The sequence below is a fragment of the Poecilia reticulata genome, linkage group LG9, assembly GCF_000633615.1.
Source record: "Poecilia reticulata strain Guanapo linkage group LG9, Guppy_female_1.0+MT, whole genome shotgun sequence".
Lineage (NCBI taxonomy): Eukaryota > Metazoa > Chordata > Actinopteri > Cyprinodontiformes > Poeciliidae > Poecilia > Poecilia reticulata.
The window spans coordinates 15,707,381-15,722,768 of NC_024339.1; the positions used below are offsets into that span (position 1 = coordinate 15,707,381).

General features: G+C 38.7%; 2 protein-coding genes across 3 annotated transcripts in view; both read right to left on the minus strand.

The window, feature by feature from the left end:
• Positions 1-6,482: 6,482 nt before the first annotated feature.
• On the minus strand, positions 6,483-9,391 carry dusp2 (dual specificity phosphatase 2). The gene is made up of 4 exons (XM_008418204.2): positions 8,698-9,391; positions 8,389-8,510; positions 8,066-8,285; positions 6,483-7,394 (listed from the first exon to the last, which is right to left on the minus strand). The coding sequence occupies exons 1-4, from the start codon at positions 9,083-9,085 to the stop codon at positions 7,177-7,179; spliced, it is 948 nt and encodes a 315-aa protein (XP_008416426.1). The 5' UTR covers positions 9,086-9,391; the 3' UTR covers positions 6,483-7,176.
• Positions 9,392-14,233: 4,842 nt separating this feature from the next.
• Positions 14,234-15,388, minus strand: part of izumo1 (izumo sperm-oocyte fusion 1) — an 8,807-nt gene continuing 7,652 nt past the window's right edge. For both annotated transcript variants that reach the window (XM_008418206.2, XM_008418205.2), the window contains exons 10-11: positions 14,750-14,906; positions 14,234-14,419 (exon numbers count right to left, since the gene is read on the minus strand). In XM_008418206.2, coding sequence (XP_008416428.1) covers positions 14,341-14,419; positions 14,750-14,906 — 236 coding nt within the window. In that variant the 3' untranslated portion in view covers positions 14,234-14,340. The remainder of the gene's footprint in view (positions 14,420-14,749; positions 14,907-15,388) is intronic.

Here is a 15,388-nt window from a genome sequence, read left to right on the forward strand (position 1 = left end):
CACACACACACACACACACACACACACACACACACACACACACACACACACACACACACACACACACACACAAACATATCTCAGCTTTAATGAGAGAGAAGCTCTGCAAGCCACCCATGGAATTACAATCGGACGGCCCGCTTACTGATTGCGTGACCTGAAGCAGCAGCCAATAATGCTCGTACATTTTTTTCCTGCTCCTGCTACACATTCTAAATATAAAGGGACGGAGAATAAAGCTTTTAGCGAGAGAGAGAGAGCGCACTCCAATCAAGTGTGTCTGTTTTTGTAGGTGAACTGTGCTTAGTAACACGCTGAAAATGCATTCTGGGGTTGAGGGGTGTGTCACCGATGCCAAGGTTGCAACTCATAGCGTTCAGTGTGCGGTACACACACGGCCTCTGAAGTGCTTGTTGTGTAAGACCACGTGCACACACTCTCACGTACAGTATGCCGCACACAAAGACTCAGGAGCCTGGAGGTAATTCTGCTGTCATGGATCAAGCACACCGGATCAACAGTTCTTGCTTGACATCCAGGTCTGGAAAAGATTGAGTTCCCTCCGGGGACGGAGCTGCTGTCTTTAGGAAAACTTGCTGAACTTTTTCCATTGTTGAAATCTGTTCAAAAAGATCAAAAACGTTGGGGAAAAAGTCTATAAATGCTGCATTTGAACTTCCATCTCTGCAGGTTTACTCACGGCAGGGCTCTGCTGGGATTTTATGTGCATGTCGGGCTCAGGTCAATATCAGTCAGAGGGCACTTCCTGCCTGTTTGATTTGAAAGTTCAGATTCTTTTTTTAAGGTCTGGACCTTGTTTCCATTGAGCTTCTATTTTTAGTGCAAATTTGATTTCTGGGAGTCAAGAGAATACACTTTGAGCGACTTATAGAGGTGTACTGTGAACTGTAGAGCTGTAGAAAAGTACATATATTGGGCATCTTATGTTTATTTTGTCACATGTAAAGGTTTTCAGATCTTCTGATAAATCTTAAAATCGAACAAAGATAACATCAGCAAACAAAATGGCTGTTTTCAAATGTGAAACGTCGACCCCCATCATCATTTCAGGGTCTCGTCAAGATGGCGCCCACCTTCAGTAGCCACAAGGTGAGGTCAGGGCCTTCCAGCTCCCAGCTGCTCCAACATGCAGTCAATTTTCAAATCATAATTTATTTTACAAAGACAAATATTCTATCCAAACCATACAGGCAATGACTGCAATCAAACATTTGTGGTAAGAGGCAGTGAGTTTGTTATACGACATCAACATTGACTTCAGGAAATTATCCTAATCATATTAATGTTTATTTTATTTTTTTTTTTTACCATGAACAGACCACATATGGCGATGCCACAATTTCCCACTTGTACTTAAGTCCAGATTTTGAACATAAATAGAGTTTGCAACCTTCTTTGAGTTTAACCAGGTCACCAGCGGATGGTCAGATGACCTCCTTACCGGTAGAGACCTGAATTCACGACTCCATAAGTCATTCAGGTTCTGAAGCATCACAAAACCATCATAGCACCACCACCATGTTTGAGACTGTTTTCTAAAAAAGGGGACTTTTTCTAACAGGCTAAACATCTTCCAAAAAACAACACCTCGTTCCTTTGCTCTGTAGAATATTTTCCCCAAAAAGTCATGGCAGTCATTAAGATGTAAATATGAGATGAGCGTTTTTTTGTGTTTTTCACCTTGTTGCTCCTCCACGGCTGCCATTTTTACCCAGTCTCTTTCCTGTTACTGAATCATGAACTCTGACCTTTAGTGAGGCAAGTGAGACCTGCGTTGTGGCCTCCTGAATGTGTTTCTGAAGCTCTCTGGGAGTAATCTGGGTAACCCAACCACTCCTGGAAGAGTCACCACTGTGCCATGTTTTCTCTGTGAATAATGCTACAGTTTGATGGAGTCCCAGAGTTCATGACTTTCTAATATTTTCTAATTGATCTGTTCATGGTTCTTTTCCCTAATCACAATTTAAAAAGGATTTTTGCATTTACTCTGGTTATTTTTGACTGATATCAACATTTGTTGGATTATGTAAAACATTTAAGGGTGATAATAAAGCCAAAAACATAATAAATGTGTGATAAGGCAAATACTTTTCACAGTACCAAGGACTGCAGACATTGAGTGCAAAGAATGTTTATGTTTTTCTGGCCATTTTCCAGCAATTTCAGGGGAAAGCTCAGCGTTTGGAAGAAAGTAAGAGATCATGGTTTAGTATTTCAAGCTTCTTCTAGACTTATTCTTAATGTGAGTTCTGGAAGCATGCAAAGAATTAATTTTACTGCTGTCAAATGGTCAAAGAGTCATTTCCCGAACTGCATTTGCAATGAGAGACCCTGCTGCTTCTGTATGTACCAGCAGGCCTCGGCAAATGAATGCACATTGTTATTCTGCAGCCTCTTATATCACAGATGCATTTTCATCACCTGGGATTCCTCATACAAGAGACATGAACCGTCCCCATCTGTGAACAGCAAACCCAGCAAAACTCCACGTCCAAAAGGAAGAGGGATCTCTGTGCTAATCCCTAATCTGACACAGTCACCCATTTGTAAATACGTTACAGAGACATACAGACGCAAACACACACGTATAAGCCATCAGTAGGTATTGCCGCAGCTTAATATAATATGATTAGAGCTGACAGTAGTTTAATCCAGGCTCAGAGTGTGACTAATAGTTTGAGTCTGTTTTCATTAGGGAGGCTGATTGATAAAGGATGAACTGAATATGACAAATTTAATGAGAGGCATTTGAACAGAGAGATGGTGGAATAGTTTTACTTCCAAGCATGATTATTTAAACGCACAGAAGGACAACAGCACCAACTCTTTTGTGAATTAAAAAAAAATGCACTGGGAGGCACCGCAGATAAAGATTGTGTGTGATTGAAATGATTCTGGGTTAAATCCATCAGGAAAAGGCAGAATAAACAGCATGCTGGCGTCATCTGCTGGACGCTCAGAAATCTCCTCATTTCCCGGTTGTTTTAAAAGCTGTCACTAGAGAGCACTGTCCTGCTGCAAACTAGACATTTTTTGACTTATTCTTTTCTTCTCTGGTAGTCTGCCTTTCCCTCTGGAGTAGCCTACGGATCACAATAGAGTAAAAATAACAACAATGACGTGTGAACTGAAGTCAAATTTCCTGTCACAGAATCTTGGCCAGTAGAGTTGAATGATTCTGATCTATAGGTATAAGTCAAAAATCTGTCTGCAAACACTGGTAAATGTATAAAGCGTGAACAATGATAGCGATAAAAGCCCTCTCAGCGAGGGGAGAAGGATTAATGCAGGGCCGGAATAACAAGGATGTGGGCCCCTGGGCCGGACCCAGTTATGGTGCCCGATCCACTAACGAAAAAATATTTTACTGATGCAAATTACAGTTGATTAATGAGTGATTCTACCCATCCGAAGGTTTGAGTTGCTGCATGGCAGGTTTAATTTGTCCCCTGGTCAGTGGCTCCAAAATATCTTACTATAATTTCATGATTTTCAAATTCTTCAGTATAGTTTATATTCATAGAAATCCCAAAGTGTGTAAAAAACTGATATTGGCCTACGAGTTTTATGCACATTCATAAAATAAAAAAAAGTAAAGTTGATGACCTCGTTTTGAAGTTCCATGACCCAGAATACATGACAGCAAACTGCATCACGCGATTGTTTAAGATTGTTTATTTACCCAGCTAACTTCCTGTGTACACAACTACCACTTCCTGTAGTTACAGTAATGAATGACCTGAAACAGATTCTTTCATCTGGTTTCTGTTGACCTATATTTAATAGTGAACTTTTAACTCCCCGTAAATAAATAACGTTGCACATTATCTCTGCCTCATCGCCACGTAGGACACGATTTTAAAATCAAATAATCTATTTTATAATGTTGCAACATTCAGACAGAAACACAAACAATTTGAAACAGTGTCGTTTCGCTTGACTGAACATTTTACTCATTAAATGTTATAAACTTGGATGAATTTGTTATTTTTTTGAAAAGGTCAGGGAGGATATTCCACAAGCGAGGCACAGCAGATTTATTTTTACATGTTTTTTTTTTTTAGATAATCTCTGCTAGACAGAGCTCCAGTAATCAACATACTGTAAAATGTGCAACAAAAAAATTAACATGATGCAGTTACAAAACATGTTAATACAGCTTTTATTGTGGCACGAACATAAATTGAAACATTTTGACAAATCCAAGCTTTACTTTGACAACAAAATGCTATAATAGTATAGAATAGCTACGGCCACATTTATCATAACATGGCCTTTAAAATAAATGTAACTCCTCATTGTGAATGATGAGAAAAAAATCTGATCTTTGCACAGCCTTTTTTTTTAAACTTCTGCTTTTTTGAGTTGATCCTTTTAATTAGTAATCCATGACTGGTGTATAAATATGACATGACACAGAGACCCACTTGTGCTGGCGGCTGGACACTTGGTTAAAAATAGACTAAAATTTAACTTGTCATCACAAACAGAGAGCAGAAAGGCAAAGAACGTAAAAATAACCTCCAAGGCTCACAGATTTAGAAGTGCAGAGAAGAGTCAGGCATAATAAGATCAATAAGTCACAACCATTTTGATGGCTTAATAGATACTGAAGCAAAAAGTTTATTTTCTGCTCTACTAATCAAAACATAAACATTTAGAGTTTGCTAAACTCTATACTGGGACATGAAAACATGTGCTTTGGTTATGGTAGAAGTTTTCAAAAATAAGCTGCCATTAAATCTTATGATGATGTCTGTACAAATCAACACAGAAATTATAACATGCTTACATGTAATCAAATTAGAAGTCATATTTCGTCACATTTTTCAGTTGAAGACTTGATTACATTAAAACCTGTGGTGAGCTCTGTTTGTCGTGGTTCTACGTATTTGTGACAAAGTCAAGTCAAACTAGGAATTTACCACTAATGTCAGATTTTTTTTGTTGTAAAATCAGGTTGTTTTACAACATTATAAATCAGAAGAGAAAATATATAATGTTTTCTACTTCACATATAGCACTGAAGCCAACCTGATATGCAATAAGATTTTATTATGTATTTCTACAAAGGTTGTTTGAAGAAAAAGAACGAGAAGATGGAGAATCCTGTCAGTGAAATCTTGTTTATATTCATAAAATGGCTTGCAGAGAACATTATGTCTAAATTAAAATCAAGGTGCAGAAGTGGAAGTTTAAGTTTGATAGAAATATAATTAAATATTCATAATTCAAACCTTTTCATTTATTTATTTTTTCTAGTCTTGACTAAAGCCAATGGGCATTTTTCTGATGTGGAAAAATGTGTCAAGTGGAAGAAAGAAGTCAAATATAGTTCCACTAAAGCACGCGTTAGGGAACGGATACTTGTAAATGAGAGGAAGTTGGGGGTTTTGTTTTGGCCATGGGTAAAAATAAGTGTGGGCGGCCCGATAATAAAAAATGAGGTAGTAGATGGAGCTGATCTTTTAACAGAGGTGAGGCATTAATGTATACAGTGCTATAAAAAGCATTGGTTACATGTTTCAAATCCTCAAACAATTTTAAAATCACCCAAAGATTATCTGAGTTTTTAAATAATGATTTTATAATAAACTACTTATTCCTAACCTTTAACAACTGGCAGCAAAATCTAGCATTTGTGACTGCTGGTCATTAATCTTTTTCATCACTGTAGATGTATAACGAAAAGTCACAATTCTTCTTAGAAATTTTTCACATTTCAAATGTTTTCCTTTGTCATTGTCCAGGATCGGATGATAAGACCAGGAATCATAGATCCATTAGTTGCAAAGGACCCGTGAAAAATTACATGACCTCCACCTTTATTGACTAAAAGTCTCATCTGCTTTTCCAGAAATTTCCCACCTGGTGTAACGTGACCCACGCTTTTCAAAAAGTTCCCCATAAAGAACCGTTAAAATAGGATGTAAATGAAAGGAGAGATGACAGACATCTGTAAAGTGGAAAAATATCTTACAGAGCTAAAGCTGAATGTTTGAAATAATGTATATAAAAAGTCAGTTTAGAAGTAAACTTTAACAGGATATGCACTTTAAATATCCTGTTGAAATTTGAGAAAGACTCTCCAAACTAAGTGAGAACATTCTGCAAAACTCAAATCTCTAAAGCTGTTCACACAACTCCAGTGTGCAGATAGAACTTTGTATGTATGTGTTGGGGGTGGAAGAGGACTTTAGACCGTAAAATCCACTCTGCAGGATAATCCTCCAAAGCACGCAGCAACGAACAGCTTCAATATTCCCTGATTCAGCAGGAGCGCTGCAGGGTCGGTGTGTGAAGTTATGCATTTGCAACGTGCTCTGGGAAACCACTGCAATACTCTCGGGACCATTTTGTCTCTGCAGAGGGGCAGTTGAAGAAAAATGATCTGATGTACCAGAGCAGACAGGTTAAGGTGTGTTTATGAAAAAAGGAAGAGGAGGACAAGAATCAAATGTGTTTTCCTGCAAGTTTTTATTCGAGTGGAAAAAGCCCTCCCAGAATAGATTGAAATTTGCAGGATTAAAGTGCAGTAACACATATCAAAAACTGCAACACAGTCATTGCAAACCTTAAATAATTAAAAACTATTTACATAATGGAAAAAAAAAAAAAAAAAAAAACTGCTGCCAGCCAATATATGCGTCTCATAAAACAGGCTGTAGTTAGTGCATTTTCATAACTTCAATGGAATAAATCCGAGAATTGTTCACTATTGCTTTAAGTAGCTAACACAGTGCTGCCTGAAAGATGTCACAGTGGCTTCAGTATGAAAGCAAAAACAGACCTTTCAAATAAACAGGCACCTTATTCTTAAATTAGCACACACACACACAACAAAAACACACTACCAGAAAAGCAGGAACAACTTCCCTCACCGGTAAAAGGGGAAAGTACAAGTAGCTGCTCCAACCTGCTACTTCTGGACTGTAGTCATTTTCAAGTTCAATACTTCAGCAGGTTTCTACACTGCAACAGTTTGTTTTAACCAGTAATACATTTGTCAGTTTCTGCTTTAAACAGAAATCCAGTCATGTGATGCCAGCAACACAAGTAGCTTTTCTCCGAGTCCTTGTTAGATGTACCATTTTCTGCACAAATGAATCATTTGTTGAGTCCTGATAAGAATCTGAGCTGAAGACATCACTCGTCTCAGCCCTGACAGAGGATGTCGGTCTCAAACTGCAGCAGCTGTCCCATGAAAGCCAGATTGGGGGAGATGACGTGGCGCCGCTGCTTGACGAAGTCAAAGGCCTCGTCGAGGCGGACGCGCTGCGTGTGCATGAGGTAGGCCAGACAGATGGTGGCTGAGCGGGAGATGCCTGCCTGACAGTGCACCAGCACCCGACCACCGCTCTTTTTCACAGAGTCTGTGGGTAACACCGGAAAAAACAACAAAGTTTAGTACAATCGGTACTGTTCACACATTTTTAAAACAATCATTGCACTGCCTAAAGCTTTACTTGTCTGGTAAACAAACATATAGACTCAGTAAAAACTCTGATAACTGATGATGGCACTTGACAAAATGTAAGATTTTTTTATTTTTACTCTTTTATTTTTATGATGTAAAAGCACTTTAAACTACCTTGTTGTTGAAAAGGGCTTTAGAAATAAACTTGACTGATTGGTTGAACAAGAAGTCCAAGAGAGCCTCGTTTTATGCAGTACATTTTCCAACTGGACCAGATTTACACATAGTGAGGAAAAGTGAAGAAAGTACATTCTCATTGTTATTTAAAGCCTCCTCTGACTACATGTTTACTATTGGCTACAAGGTCAAAGCTTAGGAGTGAATGAATCTCATCTGTAAGTTGTGGAAAATAATCCACTTGTTTTGTAACTAGATTATTATATTTTGCCAATAAGCTACAAAATCATCTCTTGTACATAAGCTGCTTAAAAGTGTTATGTTGCATTTCATATCAAATTAGGTCACTTGAGTTTCTTTGCCCTCTAAAATGTGGTTGGTTAAAGTTCAAACTGGGATTTGAACAAATAAACGACTTGAGGTCACTGAGCAGAAGGTGAAGGGGCTCACCGATGAACGAGATGGCTGTGTGAAAGCAGGCTCTAATGTCGGCCACCAGCGTATCCTCCACAGTGAGCCGAAGGTACTGGAGATCTCCTTCGTAGAAGTTTGGGCAGGTGGAGGACACGTTGAGGACAGCTGTGATGCCTGCTGCTGCCAGCGTCTCTCTGCGGGACGAGTGGATGGCGCTGCCCAGGAACAGGAAGGGCAGCAGCTCCACCGGACCATCCTGGAAATTATTAAAACAACAATTAATCAATACGTTTGATTTTTTTATTTTTTTATTTAGAAAGATAACATTTAGATTCACTGATTAGGATTTCTTGACATACCTGATCATATGCTGGAGTCCTCCGGCCTGTCACTATTGGCTCTGGTTCCACTGAATGGAGGGGGTTTACACCAGAGTGGTAACAAAGATCTGGAAAGGCCTCTGAAAATCCCTCAAATCCACCTAAAATGGAGGTCAAACAGCGTTTTAGCTTAATGAAACATTTTACAAGAATGCTCCTCTTATATAATGTAGGAAGAAGTAAGAACATTTTATCATTTTGTTCCATTTTCTAAGTGTGGAAAAAAAAAGCCTTAGCAAATGATTGTTTTTTCATTAATTAATGTTCAGAAATGAAAAGTGTTTTCACCTTGCAGAAAGCAGATTTGCGTCTGGACTTCGTTCTGCAGGGCGGTGAGCAACAACTGGGCCACACTCTCCGACTTGAGCTCGGCCAACGAGCCGCTCCTCTCATCCACCACCACCAGCGGGGAGAACTCTCCGCGCCGCAGCCGGCCCAGGAGCGCCTTGTCCGGGATGAGCCACTCCAGGGCCACCACCGAGCTCTTGGACCTGCGGCGCAGCATCGAGTTCCAGTTGACGTTTCGGGACTCGCAAATGTGCGTCCTGGAGAAGTCGAGGAAAGGTCTGCAGTCCAGCACCACGCACCCGCTGGAGGTGTACTGATCCCGTGGGGTCCTGAGGATGTGGACCAGCTCGTTGTTTGTTATTTCTAGTGTTACACTGCTTGAAGCCATGGCGCAAAAGTTTGAAATAGGTGAAAAGTCAACCTAAAAAAAACTTTCAAAAGTACACAAAAACGAGGTGTTTACTTAAGAAAAAAACTAAACTAGTATAGTTGTAAATGCAAAACAATGCGCCTGTATTAAAACTGAAAATGAATTTGAAATTGAGTAAGTGTAGAGAGAACTTAAACTCTCCCTGAGGCGGCTAAAACCGTCTTCAGTTTCATAGTTTCAGTTGTTCATTGATAACAGCCGCGAAAATGGGCGGGGTCGCGTGGGCTCCGCCCCGTTTTCCGCAGAGGCAGCAACGTCACAGGCGGAAAAGCCAAATATGGCTTGTCCGACAGTCCTCATATGGACACTGACGTTAAGCTCAACTTTCCTACTGCGCACGTGGTCGTTTGGGGTTATACGGTGTTTTTGTGTTGAGTGACGTGATGCTGCGAGTTGAAAGCTAGGAACTGCAGCCTTCAGAGGAAATGCTGAAGGCTGTGAGCTATCATTTGGGTCAAATTAATCCCCTGGAGCTCTAAGCCACAGCAAATCTGTCCCGTTTCTCTCTCCATGTCTGTCACAAACAGATGTTGCACTTTTCCTCGTTCATCCCTGTTTGTTTTTTTTATTATGAATTCACTTTTGGGAAAGGGGAAATGTTACATTCAAAGTATGACATTATAGACTTTGTGTCAAAAACGTTTACCAAGATTACTGGGGCATTTTACTGCATAATGCAACATTTATTATAAAAAAAATATAAATGACTAAGAAATGCAAGCTACTAAACATGTTAGTTAACGATTTTTTCTTGAGTGTTTTTAGCATTAAAGTGAAAGAAATCTGTAAAAACATTTGTTGTCACAAAGGTCATAACATGGTTTTATTGAAGTGTACTAAAACAGGACCTTCATTGAAGCCTATTGCGTAGGGAAGTCTAAATAAAACAATGCCTTATTCAGCTATGAATATAGCCAATTTATTTTTATTCAATGATGGACGTCATGGGAAAGCGGAAGATATGTCACAATGACAACATTTCTCAGTGGGATTAGCATGCTGCTTTGATGATCTAAATATGTTCATTTTTGCCAATTCACAATGAAATAAATAGAAAATATTTTAATCAGACTGACTAAAACTGTCACATACTTTGTTTTGCAGGTGCTCTGAGGGTGAAATTTTAAATATACAAGTATGGATGTTAAGAGGTTTGCAATGTTTAGTAAAGAAATTAGAAGCCTTATCCTTATATTGGCAAATGTGAAGTAATGGATATTTATGACCTAAAATAAATTAACAAAACAAACAAAAAAAAAAACCCAAACAGAAACAAGTTGTTAATAAATAAAATGTCAATATCTAATAAACTCAAGACTGCTTTTTTCTATCATTAAAGAGGGTGGTGTAGTTCACACTCATTATTGGTAAATGCCATGTTATGTTTGATCTTTAATTCATTTGTTGAAAAGGTGTTTTTTTTTTTTTGAAGTGTAATTTGAGTAGACAAAGCTAGAAGTAGGCATAAAAAGACATTAGTATTAATTGTTAACATCTTGTAGTTTTACACCATGATGATGATGAACMCTGACAAACTTCAGATTTATAAATATTTTGGGTTAAAACAGGTAAAAACTGAAAACCAGATACAGCGATACGAGCAGGCGAGTATTTAAAGAAAAAAGTGGGAGTAAAAGCAGTAAAATATGATTTGAATTGTAAACTTATAATCAAGTATTTTTCAAATTTGTGTAGAATGATTGTATAATCATTTGATTATCACTATTTAGGTGTATTTCAACGTGACTGCAATGCAGTGAGTTGTTTTGAATTAGACTCTTGGTGCTGTAAAAATAAATTTCAATGCAAACTGTTTCAGTAAAACACAAATAACAAGGAAGTTAAATGCCAGAAGTTCTATTTTGGTGAACTAGTCATGCAGATGTCTTTCCATAACTATCAGTACGGTGTCTGCATGTTTACTGTCGTATTGCTCATATGATAGGCTGTAATCTCACATCTTTGTCCTCGTTTCCTCATAGCCCACACTGAAATTACTCTGCCTTCCCACATGATTCTCTCCCACTCAAACCTCTGACTCCAACTTTCTTCATGCTCCCACTTCCCTTTCCCTCGCCGCTGCCTGTTCCTCCTCCGGTAGCGCGACCACTTTGTCATCCCGTCTCCCTGCTGAGGCAGCACTTTCAATCCACTGCAATGTACACACTCAAGCACACTTTACTACACACTTCATCATGGCTGTCAGGAGAGCAGCTGAGAGTGCACTTATGGTAGCCTCAGCCTGCACAGTGGGTTTAAACACAATGGGGTAAGACTGGTGAGACGCTGAAGACTGCTTGGCTGGAAGGTTGTGACGTGAGAGCCTTTGTGTGTGGGCGTCTTTAAGAGTGTTTTCTGTTTTTTTTTCACTCCTCTCCCCCATGTCAGCAAGCCYCAAAGGAAGCAGCAGCAGCAGACACACATCCTGTCACCATCAATGCAAACCTCAACCTCCACACACCCTCACGTTGTATTGTCACAACCTCTGTTGTCATAGCTCATAACCCAAACTACCTACACATATTCAAGCCTTTGTCAGAAATTTTCCGAAACGTTCTCAGCACCGTTTGTGATTTCGTAGGTGATTTCCTGGTGATGGTTACTCATCTAATATGGATGAGTAATAATATCGGTTAATTTCATTTTCGGTTTTTTGATATTTCATTATCTTCCCCGTTACATAAGGCTGAAAGACTGGTTTAAATTTGTCGTTGGTAATGACTGTTTTTACAGGAAGCGTGACTTGATGCTGACATCAGGAAGCAAATTAACTCAGTAGCATACAAAATATGAAGCACTGTTGTCTGATAAACACAGTCAAGATCAGCAGAGGCACTTCTTCTGAATCAGTTAACAGTCATAACTGGAAATCGTGTCACACTTAATATTCACAGTCACATTTGCTTATTTCTTTTTCTCTGAATGAACACGAGTAAACAAACATCAACAGAACTTCTGACGACAACATCTGCTGCTTGGTTTTTATCTCCTTTCTCCCACCAGAGGGATTATCTAGGATTATTTGGGTGGCTGGGGCTATTAATCTGAAAAACACTAATCCAGGAGATTTTCCTCATCCTGATTCTCTTCTTAGATGTCCACGTGGCTACACAGCTCCACTTCATCTGGCTGGGACAGGAAGAGGAGGTGTCCATGCTGGGGTCTGAACTGTAATACGCTCTGGTGCAATTACGGTCAAAAAGTGAACTTCTACTTACTCTGAGCACAAATAGCAATTTACAGTGAATTTTAAAAACAACAATTGGGTAAACAATTTTGAAATTTATGGGATTGTTTTCTTCTAGGGTCAAAAATATACTTACATATCAAAATAAATACATTAACCCCTAGTAACATTAGTTGAAATGACCATTTTCAAGTTGCAGCTCAACACCAAATTTGTTCACTGAAATAAGAGAATCGAGCTCCAACTTATAAAATATGTGTTAATTTGTCACATGTAATCAGATTAGGTTTGTCAAATGTATTTGTTTAACTTAATAAACACAGTGCAGTAAGATAGAAATCAGTATTTTGGAGACATTGGTATGATTACCTCCTAAAAAGATAGGGGTCTTTTTCTTTTTTTAGGACTACAAGTTTGTAATGTAATCCATCTGATAAATGTACTTAGATAAACTTATTTATTTAAGGTTTCATTTGCTCTATTGAACTTTATTTGAGAGTGGGAATTCCCAAAGGTCATCAGGCTGCGACTCAAACCAATCCTCATTGAGAACTAAGGCCTCCATACATGAGTTGTGTTTTACACCACAGCAGAAACTTAATTTGATTACTTTTGACCAGTAAACTGCATTATGTGATCACCTGTTTCCTTGTTTCAGTGTAGTCACCATCAATTTCCTGGTAAAAATCTGTCTGAATTTCCTCTTTTTGGGGAAACTGAAGGACTCATATAATTTGAATGATTTGCTTGGACGGATTTGGCTTTTATACATAGTCCATATACGGTTTCTGTAGAACTGAAAGTTACTCCAGGAGCTTAATGTTGGGCTGCTTTATCAATTCTTAAGGCAGTTTTGATGTGTTTGAATGCTTTTGTACTTCTGAAACATCCAGCTGGGTCAAAGCATCATCCTATTATTGATTTAAACTAAAGTTCATGAATTTTAGAAGTTATTCTGTCTTCATTGCCAAACCCACAGCATGATGCTTCCACCACCTGGCTTGACAGATGGCATTTTGTTCTGACGTTTGTAAGGTTCAATGTAAAATTGTAAGATTTGTAGGTTATCTTTATTATTCCATATACTTTGATCATTACAGAATTACAACTGGTAGATCCTTTTAGTGTGATTTAATGCAAAACAGTCCCAAAGTCCTATGCTGCCACTACTTGCTTTGGTCACTTCTAGTGCATTGTAATGTCAAATTTGCTTAGCTCTGGACTTTAACACTGGTGTCTTTAGATCTTTTAGTTTATGACAGACTTCAGCTTTGTTGGTTTCTGAGATGTTCCTGACCAAATTTATATGGATCACTGTTCGGGTCATGTTGAAACTTGACCATAGAAGGTTTTTTAATTGCACAATAATCCAAAAGTGCACATCAAAAGTGGTTTTGGAGTCAATAACAGAGACTGACATTATTTCTCTGGTATAGTCCCTCAAATCACTGACCTTAGATTATTTGAAAATGTGTTTTATATGCATATGATCCAGGGTGCCAGAAAAAAAAAAACAATAATAAAAAAAATCCCCTGAAATATGCCAGGAGTTTGTTGATGGTCGCTGTATTTAAAATTTAGACCCTCTGTAGATTAAAGAAAGTTCCTCTACAAAATCAGATTGACTCATACCACCTTTGTTGTTGACTCATACCACCTTCAAAAATAGAGTTTAAAATAAATCACCAAAGGCCCAAATTAGTATGTAGTTTATGCTGATCGTATGTGAAGGTAAATGTCTGAGTGCAGCTGAAATAACTCAGTGTTGAGCAATTTCTGCTTTTGTTCTTCTGCCAACTTTCTGTCATATGAGCTGATCCAAATAAAAACAAGATCTACAACTCTCAAGCGACTTATCATTTTTCAATGGCACCAAAACCCATATGAACTTTCATATCATTTCTAGACATGACTTGACATGACTTTTCATGCTGGAAAATTTATTTGATCATGGCGTAAAATCTATAAACGGAAGTGAGTTGCTCAATGCCTTTCCCGTCCTGTGAAAGTGTAATTACTGTGTACATCATACTGTGGCCTTTGTGTGTTTGTTCTTCTTTTTGATCCTCAAGTCTTTGACTTCTTTCTGCCGATTCATCATCATCCTACAGAAAGGATAACAGAGAAAGTCCCTTTTAAGGAAAAATGTTTTTTTTTTAAAACATGCTTGTGGTTTTAAATATCAATATAACTTACAACACTTACTGGAAGAAGTAAAAAACATTTTTTTTCCAAAATAACAAAAGTCGACTGACTCAGATGAGCTGTGTTCACTCAGTCTAATAAATTGGCATTTAGTAATACAATCTAAGATCATAGCTGGCTCTACTTCACCTTACATGATTTAGTCTGTCATACATGTTGTTTGGTATCACTTCTTTTCACCTCCACTCTTCCTGGGAATCCCCGCCCACTCATCCACCCAAGTCTCTCACCTCAGGAGAACTATGAGGCCTACGCTCGCTGCCAGACTCAGTGTTGTAACCGCAACAATGAGTACCATAAGCCGGTCCTCTGTAGGAGAGTAGACGTCATGAGCCAGTGGGGGCAGAGTGACGAAGGGTTGGTGGGTCTGAAGAGGCAAAGGCTTGACTGGGAAGGAGGAGGAGGAGGACAAACACAGATGTGAGTCAGTGTCTGTGTTACAGGCCAGGGATTGTTAACACCAAGCATTGTTGTTCAGATTAAAGTCACTAAACAGACACATCATTAAACACCTCACTTTTTATAGGTCATCAATACATGTTAGTACAGAACACAGGAGAATACAATGAGTTATTAGGACGCCATCCTCTAACTCCATCTAGAGTTAACCCCAAAGCCCCAAAAGTTTTAAATTATTCTGGTTCCTCTGACTGGAAGTAATAGCAACATTTTGGATTTGTTGCCCAGTTGCCCGGGTTGAGAGATAATCTGTAGAGAGAATAACAGATTAGGGTGATGGCAGGGAAGCCTTCCAACCTTAAATAAAAAAGATAAATATGAGGTTGCTGTGGTGGCACAGTGGTAGAGCACAACCCACATATGGAGGCGTTAGTATGGAGGCATTAATATGGAGGCGTTAGTATGGAGGC

What these genes read in the sequence shown, in the direction of transcription:
- dusp2 (XM_008418204.2), bottom strand. Translation starts at nt 9,085, where the DNA reads ATGGCTTCAAGCAGTGTAACACTAGAAATAACAAACAACGAGCTGGTC. An exon ending in GCAAATCTGCTTTCTGCAAG is followed by an intron (nt 8,511 to 8,697) that starts GTGAAAACACTT and finishes CCTCCATTTTAG; the next exon opens with GTGGATTTGAGGGATTTTCA. An exon ending in CACAGCCATCTCGTTCATCG is followed by an intron (nt 7,395 to 8,065) that starts GTGAGCCCCTTC and finishes TGTTACCCACAG; the next exon opens with ACTCTGTGAAAAAGAGCGGT.